At 30.7% G+C, this 10,160-nt stretch overlaps 1 protein-coding gene across 1 annotated transcript; it reads right to left on the bottom strand.

Annotated features, from left to right (window-relative positions):
• Positions 1-265: 265 nt before the first annotated feature.
• On the bottom strand, positions 266-8,169 carry LOC124896604 (1,2-dihydroxy-3-keto-5-methylthiopentene dioxygenase 1-like). Its single transcript, XM_047408190.1, has 3 exons — positions 8,110-8,169; positions 906-1,145; positions 266-394 (listed from the first exon to the last, which is right to left on the bottom strand). The coding sequence occupies exons 1-3, from the start codon at positions 8,167-8,169 to the stop codon at positions 266-268; spliced, it is 429 nt and encodes a 142-aa protein (XP_047264146.1).
• Positions 8,170-10,160: the final 1,991 nt, after the last annotated feature.

Here is a 10,160-nt window from a genome sequence, read left to right as displayed (position 1 = left end):
AGATTGTAACACTCGCATTAAAATCAATAAATTGATTGTTGCAATATATTTTTCTTGTCTCGAATTATTTCTTTTTTATCCTCGAAAATTTTATTGTCCAACAGGGTCCTAAATCACATTATTGAACACCTACAAATTAAACACCAGTAGATAAGAACATTAATTATTACATTGTCTCTAGATAGGCACCAACCTCTACGCCCAAGTTTTAAAAACTTTGCCTCACACAGACTCGTGGAGCTCTATTCAACAACAAATACAAGTCTTAGTATGCTGCAAGAGGCACTCCTACTCTCTCAGTAACACTCTTGATGTACTTCTTCCTTGCTGGATAATCTTCTTGTGGTCGATTGTAAGGTGTCCACACCTGCTGTCCAACAAATAATCTCATTAACTACACATGATATTAATAATATGGAACATACAATTAAAATGTTATTTGACAAAACATTTATCACACTATCATATTTACCCAAACACTTATTAGTAACATCGTTGAGTTACAATTATAAAACTGAGTAGCGACAAGGTTCACTTATTTGGTTGATTAGGATAGAGCTTGAACTATAGCCATTCCTAAGGATATTTAACAAAATATACAAGTACACAATCAGAGTCATTGCTTTACCAATTTCAAATCAGCAAATTATGTAATAACAAAATTAACTTAATTTGAACTGCAAAAATTCACTATTTTTGGTTGATTAAGGTAGAGCTTGAACAATTAGACCGTTCCCTATGGCTTTGTTAACGATATATACAAGTCAAGTAGGAAAACAAAGAAATGTACTCTGGAATTCCGATGAATTTATTTTCAGTATAACTCTATGATCTTTGTTAATGTCATCGACAAGTGGGAACTTTTATTTGATGCTTCATAAAAGAGAACTCCAGTTTCAACATACTTTGACATAGTTCCTAGTGTCGAGCGCACACCTGTGGTAAATCCCAACAGGCAGGACAATCATATCGCTAGCCTTCATCCAGATGCGAATCCAACAATCACCCTTGTCCCTCATATCAAAATATCCACTCCCTTCCAGACAGTAACATATCTCCTCATCAGCGTGTATGAGCTCCGTGTAGAAATTTTTCAACTTCTGCTCGTAGTTCTCGACCTTCTCAGGGCACAAATCCAGTAAATCCTTCAAAGCAAAACATAATAGGATCAATAAAATGATGGTGCAGCTTATTATAAATGGCTGGACACAATAATTACAATCTTTGAACATAACGAATTGAGAATAGTTACACAGATCATATGTGCGCACTATTGGGAGCTTTGGTTAAGCTACATTTGAAATCAATAATCGATCCAAGAAACTGAAGTTGCAAGTTTTGATTTTTAGTGTGGGCGCTACAAAGAACATAACAAATGACCACTAATGCTAAAAGTTGAATCATAAATCATGTTTAACGTGTTACGATAGTGGAAATTCTATATTCACTACCAATGACCTTCCTTTTGGACATAGGTTTCAAGAGAGAAGATTTCACTTGAAAAGCACATACAGAAAAAGATCAAAAAAGGATTTCGAGGACAGGAAAACAGCACATAAGTTGCATACTCCTTGATGTTATTTAGCATTTTAATATTATTTTTATTTAATATTATTATGCATGGCTTTCTGGACGTCAAGGAGCATTCATTCCTTCTGTTACATTTTTCTTATTGATAAAGTCATTCCACCAAAATAATTTGGCATTTCGTTCTTATGCCGTAAGTGGCAGAAATCAGTTCCTTTACGTTGAAAAAGCTCCAAATGCTTGTTTATGTCAAGGGACGTGCATGGCTTTAATTCTCATATAATGCATTTGATTCATGGTTAGTGATGGAAGAATATGGACATAAATTTCATGTAACTCTTGTAACTTATACTCTTTATTCCTCCATTATTATATTCTTTATGTGGTGTAACTCTTGTAACTCATGAAACCTCTAAGCCATTGATCTTCCCTCTTTACTACCATCATTCATTCTTATATTTATTGCATGAAAGAATTCCTCTCCTATAAATAAAGGTAGTCTTGCATGGTTTTGATATGTACACATGATAATAGAGAGTTCACAAAAGTTAGGAAAAAAAGAGTTTATTAGTTGAAGGGAGGTGTTCTTTTTGTGGAGCTTTGAACTCAACTATTGTCCAGAGTTGTTGAGTTGTTCTTTGCAAGAAAATATGTTGTATCCTGGAGGGGACAAGTCATGAAGATTACTGCTGGAACGATGAAGTAATTTGCAGCAGTGGGCTTGAATCTCCTTAAAAAGAGCGAGATATCCGCGCCGCAGGCGAAGAAGAAGATAGTCTTTTATTTTCTTTATTTTTAATTTTCAGTTGTAATTTTATTGTAATTTCACCAACAATTTTAAGGAGAATTCAATGACAGCAGCTAAAAAATCTGCGAATGTCAAGATGGGAGATCTTAACAAGTCATTCCAGTTCAATGGTACTCACTTCACGAGATGGAAGGGTAAAGTGCTTTTCTACTTAAGTCTTCTCAACGTTTCTTATGTGTTAACTGAGAAGAACTCAAACAAAGTAGATAACTCTTCCTTGATCGACGATGAACTTATCTCTCTTCAAGAGAAAGTTGAAAAATACGATGTGACTCCTACAAGTGTCGGTACTTTTTACTTAATTGTCTATCTATTATTTTTTATGATTATTATGATAGAACTTAATCTAGTGAAAATAAAATTTGGAAAGCCTTGTAGAATAAGTATAACAATGAGGAGGCGGGAGCGAAAAATATGCGGCTAGCAGATTTTTTTCGTTTCCAAATAGTGGACAACAAATCAATGGTAGACCAAGTTCAAAACTTCGTAATGATTGTTGGCGAGCTCAGGTCCGAGGAAGTCAAAATTGGAGATAACCTTATTGTTTGTGGCATAATTGATAAAATTCCACCTTCGTGGAAGAAATTTCAAAAACTATGCGCCACAAGCAAAAGGAAACTTCTCTAGAGACTTTGATAATGAGAATCCGCATGGAAGAAGAAACAAGAGGCCAAGATGCACTTTTGCAAACAGAAGAGAACAACGTCGTACAGTTAATATCTTTAAATAATGCTACCCCTGAAACTAACAAAAATACTATTTTGAAGCCTAAGAAGAAAAAATTCAAGAAAAATGATGGCAGACATCCCAAAGACAATAATGGTGAAAACAATCAAGCAAAAAATCAACATGTACAACAAAAAGGACCGTGCTTTGTCTGTGGCAAGAGTGGCTTATTGCTTGATTTTGTAAATTTTGGAAACGTGGGCCTACACCTCAGGCAAACGTTGCCGAAGAACCATTTGTGGTGGTGATAACAGACATAAACATGGTGGAGAATGTTGACGGATGGTGGGCTGACTCTGGTGCAAACCGTCATGCCTGTTATGACAAAGACTGGTTTAAAAAATATACAAATTTTGAGGAGCCCAAAATCATCATTCTTGGAGATTCACACACAACTCAAGTACTTGGAATGGGAGATGTCGAGTTGAGATTTACTTCTAGAAGGGTATTAATTTTAAAAGATGTACTTTATACTCCTTCCATAAGAAAAATTGATGTCTAGTTTTCTTCTTAATAAAGCAGACTTCAAACAGATTATTGAATCTGATCAGTATGTTATTGTTAAAAATAATATTTTTTGTGGAAAAGGGGTATGCATTTGATGGTATGTTCAAGTTGAATGTTGAAATGAATAGCACATCTACTTCTGTTTATATGCTTTCTTATACTAATTTTGGCATGCTCGTTTGTGTCATATAAGTGATTGTTATGTGGAAATCATGAGTAGTTTAGGATTAATTTCAGTGATAAAAAAGAACTTTGAAAAATGTGAGGTTTGTAGTAAAGTCAAAATCACAACAAGGTCTCATTTTCAAGTTGAAAGAAAAACTGAATTTTTAGAATTAGTTCATACTGATATTTGTGAACTTGGTGGAATTTTAACCCGTGGAGGAAATAGGTATTTTATCACTTTCATTGATGATTTTTCTAAGTTAACATATGTTTACGTAATGAAAAATAAAAGTGATGCACTTGAGAATTTTAAAACTTTTCTCCATTAAGTTGAAAATCAGTTTGGAAGAAAAATAAAAAGAATTAGAAATGATAGAGGTTGTGAATATGAGTCACATGAATTCAATTCTTTTGTTAGATCATTGGGTATAATTCATGACTTATTCTCCTGCATGTAACGGTGTAGCAGAAAGGAAGAATAGAACCTTGGTTGAATTAACTAATGTTATGTTAATTGAGTCTTGTGCACCTTTAAGTTTTTGGGGTGAGGCTCTTTTGATTGCTTGTTATGTGCTGAATTGTGTGCCTCGTAAAAAAAAACAAATTAATATCTTTTGAGTTGTGGAAAGGTCATAAGCCAAATTTGGGATGTCTAAGAGTTTGGGGTTGCTTAGCCTATGTAAGGTTAATGGATCCTAAAATCTCTAAGTTGGGTAAAAAAGTTACTACTTGTATTTTTCTTGATTATGATTCAAATAGTACAACCTATAGATTTTTTAATCTTGAAGATAGTGTGATAATAGAATCAGGTGATGTTATTTTTCATGAAAATAAATTCCCTTTTAATTCTAAAAATAGTGGGTGTCATGAGACTGAAAAAAAATATTTTGTCACTACCTAGTTCTTCAACTTCTACTTTGAAAAATGGGGATCTTTAAAAAATAGCAGCACTTTGCTATAAAATCCACCTTCCAAAGCCACATTTTACATAATTATCATTTATAGCCGTTGTATTCGATTTATGCTCATTGTATTCGGTTTTACAAATACTATGTATTCATATAAAATATGAATACAGTCCCTATTTAGTCACGCCAAAAATAGAATTTAATATTTTTAAAAAGAAAAAAATCTCAATCACACTTATCTCGTTGAACTGAATATTTTCTTGCCTAACACTACCATTATCTTTTTTTATATTTTTTTCATTTTCATGTTTTTTCCTATTTTGATTTTTTTCGTTTCTTTCTTTTTCTTTTTTTTCTCTCTTTAATCTCTAACTTCTATTTCTCTTGCTCCTTCTTTTTTTATTCTTTGATTTTTTTTTGTACTTATTTTCTTTGTTCTATTTTATATTTTTTGTATTTTTAAAAAATATAACTAGTCGAGCACAAGCCATGGATGATAACATAAATGCCACAATTATTTATCGTATTTGTAGTCACACCATCATTTATATTTTTGTATTCATTGATACAACTGTATTTGTATTTTTATTTTAAAGTTCGCACTTGTATTTATATTTATAGTTCGCATTTGTATTTGTATTTAATAGTTCTCACTTATATTTGTATTTGTTAGTTTGCGCCATCATTTATATTTTATATAATTCGCATTTGTATTTTAAAGAACTATTTTGTATTTGTATTTTATAATTGACTGCATATTATATTGGATTATATTTATATTGTGATTTTATTGTGTTTGTATATTTAGATTATATTTGGATTATACTTGTATATGTATTCTATATTCGTCGATGCCTTTTTATTTTTAAAAAATTATTTTGTATTTGTAAGTTGATTGCATATTGTATTTAGCCGTGACTATGTACAATTTATCATTTGTATTTGTATACAAACAAGTAAATGCATTAATTGTATTTTCTTGATTCTAAAATATATAAATATGTAATGTATCATTTTATATAAATGTACCATTTTGTATTTGTATATCAAAATTATCATTCATATTTGTAAATAAATAAATATCACTTGATACAAATACAATGGCAAACAAGTGAAACAAATGATTTTACAAATACAAATATAATATGTATTTGTATAAAAATTTGAGTTGTATTTATTTGTATAAATAAATAAAACTCGTATCAATAAATATAAAGTAGTATTCGTAGAAAGAAAATCAATCGTTCCTTTTCAATAATTAAAAAATACAAATGATAGTCCACACTTGTATTTATATATTATAGTTCGTATTTGTATTTTATAGTTCACACTTGTATTTATATGTTATAGTTCGCATTTGAATTTATATTTTATGGTTTGCACTTGTATTTGTATACTATAATTCACATTTGTATTTGTATTTTATAGTTCACACTTGTATTTGTGTTTACTAGTTCGCACAAATGAAAAGATGGAGAAAATTTGAAAAGAAAAAAAAGAGAAAAAATACAAAAAAAAAAGAAGGAGAATAATTAAAAAAATACAAAAAAAAAAAAAGAAGAAGAAAGAGGAGAAAAATGAAAAGGAAAAAAAGAAAAATAAAAAAATGAATAAAGAATAAAAAAGTGAAAAAATAAAAAATAAAGAGAAAACAACAAAAAAAGGAAAAGAAAAATTGAAAAAGGAAAAAAGAAGAAGAAAATAATAGAAAATAGAAAAAGAGAGAAAATACATGAGAGATGCTATGAATTGTAATTAGAAATAATTAATAGGCAAGAGGAGGTTACAAATTGTAATTAATTGAAATTTAGGCTAAATAGGGTAATTAGGAATCTATGTTTGCTAAAATATGTAGTTGTCCCTTGAAAAATTAAGAAAATAATGATTTTGAGTTAAGAAAAAGTAAATGAACTAGAGTAGAAAAAGATTTTGGTCCTGATTATTATATTTTTAACGTTGGAGATGACCCTATCACTTTAAAAAAAACTTTATCTTCACATGCTGTTATTTTTTGGAAAGAGGCTATAATGATGAAATGGAATCACTAATTTCCAATAAAACTTGGAAGCTAGTTGATTTACCACCGAGTTGTAAAACAATTGGATGCAAATGAGTCTTACGTAAAAAATTTAAATCGGATGGATCTGTTGATAAATATAATGCTAGGCTAGTGGTTAAAGGTTTTAAGCAATTATAAGGCCTAGGTTTTTTGATACTTTTTCACCGGTAACTAGAATTTCATCCATTAGACTATTAGTTGCTATTGTGGTAATTTTTGATGTATAAATTCATCAAATGAATGTAAAAACTGCTTTTTTAAATGGAGACCTAAATGAGGAGATTTACATGGAACAACCCGAGTGTTTTGTTAAGGCTGACCAAGAAAACAAAGTGTGTAAACTTAATAAATCTCTATATAGCTTGAAACAGACACCAAAGAAATGACATGAAAAGTTTGATTTCTACATGATTGATAATGGGTTTAAAACAAATGAGTATGATAAGTGCATATATCATAAGTCTTGGAATAATTCGCGTGTTATTATTTGCCTATATGTTGATGATTTATTGATCTTTGACTCTACTATGAATGTTATTGGTGAAACTAAAAATATTCTTAGAAGCCATTTTGATATGAAAGATCTTGGCGAGACAAATTTTATTCTAGAAATAAAAATTATTAGAACATGTAATGGAATTTTCCTTAATCGGTCACATTATGAGCCCGTTTGGATATGATTAAAAAAATTACTTTTTAGCTTAATTGATTAAAAGCTTAAAATAAGTGCTTTTAAATTAAGCAGATAAGTGTTTGGATAAAAGTGCTGAAACTGAAAAAAATTTGTTGATGTGTTTGGTAAACAAATGTTGTCAATCACTTTTTTGTTGTCAAAATGACTTAAATATCCTTAAAGTTGTTAACACATAATAACGTGAATTATTTATGATTTTTAATTCTAATACTTCAAAAATAATTTCTATTTAAATACACTTTCAGTGTAAAGTAATTATGCCAGGTCAATTTATAAATATAAATTACTTTTTTATTTTTAAATATTAAAAAATAAAAATTTTAAGATATTTTTTATATAAATATAGTATTATATTGTAATATTGCAAGCTTGTAACAATTTGATAATGTTAAAAAATATGTTACTGAAATATTGTTATGGCTATTACGATAACAACGGTTTATCCCATTAGAAAATAGACAAATCAACAATACAAGAGACTACACAGAGTTCTTTCGATAATGAATGATGAGATATCATTCTCAAGAAACAATCTCAAAAATGAATATATTTAAATAAATTCAGATATAAAAAATAAAAAATACTCATAATATAACGTACATCAAGTATTAGAAATGTCATTAGCAATCATGTCACGAAACCCCATCCAATACATACTACTTTGTTCTTCCATATTCTCAACATTTATATTGTTAGCTCTTGAAGATTGACTAACATCAGGATCAATCGAAGGAATATATTCCTCATTCTCAGCTGTTTGAAAAGCATCATCCATCCCTTGGGTTTGTCAAAAGAATATCACACACGCATCCCTCGGGTGCAAAGTAAAGCAGTAAACAACATAAATTTTTCAGGAATGAAACAAATAATTAAAAAGAATCAATTTTTAAAATTTAAATAATATGCAGAGATTCTATATGAACGGATAGAGAAGAACTTACCACAAGCTTGATTTGAAGATAAAATTTTTGAGTGTTTTCTTATTAATGATGGATTCTCTGAAAATAAAGGAGAAAGATGAAGAGAAAACTGGAGGAAAAAGATGAAAAAAAGCGGCAAAAAGAAAAAGAAAGAAAAATCATTAAGGGCTACAAAGTTTAGGGTATTGTTGGAATTAGAAGAAAAAATAAGGGATAAAAAGGTAAATGTTTTGGTCAAATCTAAAAAAAATTTAATCTAAAAAGTAAAAAGTTGGGGGTATCCAGCTTCTCAATTTTTGTTTTTTTAATCCAGTTTTAGCTTTTTTAAAGCTCTTTTTAATTCTACCAAACACCTAAAAAAACTAAAAAGGTGATTAAAATCTAGTTTGACCAAATTTTAATCATATCCAAACACCGTCTATGTTGAGAAAATATTGAAAAAAATATAATTTTTTTGATTGCAGGCATGTTATTACTCCGTTTGATTCTAGTGTTCACTTAATTCCTATTAAAAGTGAAAATGACATTATAAATCAAGAGGAATATGCTAGCATAATTGAAAGTTTGAGATATGTGACTGATTGCACTAGGCCTGATGTTGCATATGTAGTAGGAGTACTTAGCAGGTTTACTAGCAAGCCAGGTAATGAACATTGGCATGCTATAACGAGAGTAATAAGATATTTAATTGGAACGAAAAGTTGTAGTTTGTTCTATAAAAAATATCCTATTGTACTTGAAGGCTTTTGTGATGCGGATTAGAACACTTTATCTGGTGATTCCTTATCCACTACTTGTTATGTTCTTACTTTGGGTTATGGTGCTATTTGTTGGAAGTCTAAAGAGCAAACAATTATTGCTAACTCTACCATGGAGACTGAACTAATTGCTTTAGCTTCAGCTAGTAAGGAAGCGAATTGGTTGAGAGATTTGTTATTTCAAATACCTTATATTGAAAAATCAATTCCTCCTATTTTAATATAAGGTATAAAAATACCTTAGAACATTTTTTGCACTCAACAAAAGAAGCTTACAGGGTAGTATCAGTACAAACTACTATGTACTAGTAGGTATCATAGGCCAACTCAATTTAATAGCATGTACACAACATAAATCAAACAACAAGTAGACAAGCGTCGTCACATAACACATATTCAATGAATCAACAATACAACAACAATAGTTCAAACAGTTCTCACAAACAAGCTACTAACCATCAAGAGTATCGACCATACTATAAACATCCACAGAATCAACATAAAAATGTACACACATGCTATGGGACTTATTTTTGACCAAATAGTCATGATCTGCAGGGAATAATCTATGTTCATGTACCGTACCGGCATGGTACCCGATCCAACATATACATATCCGTAACAGCGTTGTACCCGATCCAACATATACATATCCGTACTGACGTGGTACCCGATCCAACATATACAAATCCATACCGGAGTGGTACCCGATCCAATATAAACATATCCATACTGGTGTGGTACACGATCCAACATAAACATATTCGTACCAGCATGGTACCTGATCCTACATAAACATATTCGTACTGGCGAGGTACCCGATCCAACATAAACATATCCGTATCGGCGTGGTACCCGATCCAATAGAAACATATCCGTACTGGCATGGTACCCGATCCAACATATACATATCCGTAATGGTGTGGTACCCGATCCAACATATACATATTCGTACCGGCGTGGTACCCGATCCAATATATACATATCCGTACTGGCGTGGTACCCTATCCAACATATACATATCCGTACTGGCGTTGTACTCGATCCAACATATACATATCCGTACCGGCGTGGTACCCGATCCAACA

This window comes from Capsicum annuum, chromosome 3, assembly GCF_002878395.1.
Source record: "Capsicum annuum cultivar UCD-10X-F1 chromosome 3, UCD10Xv1.1, whole genome shotgun sequence".
NCBI classification, from domain to species: domain Eukaryota; kingdom Viridiplantae; phylum Streptophyta; class Magnoliopsida; order Solanales; family Solanaceae; genus Capsicum; species Capsicum annuum.
The sequence above is the reverse complement of the archived record's forward strand: the minus strand, read 5'-3'. Positions and strand labels throughout refer to the sequence as shown.

Coding starts and splice junctions, on each gene's coding strand:
- LOC124896604 (XM_047408190.1), bottom strand. CDS start 8,169: ATGGATGATGCTTTTCAAACAGCTGAGAATGAGGAATATATTCCTTCG. Junction 1,146..8,109: donor TTCCTTCGATTGATCCTGAT/GTTAGTCAATCT, acceptor TTTGCTTTGAAG/GATTTACTGGATTTGTGCCC. Junction 395..905: donor ACACTAGGAACTATGTCAAA/GTATGTTGAAAC, acceptor TATCATGTGTAG/TTAATGAGATTATTTGTTGG.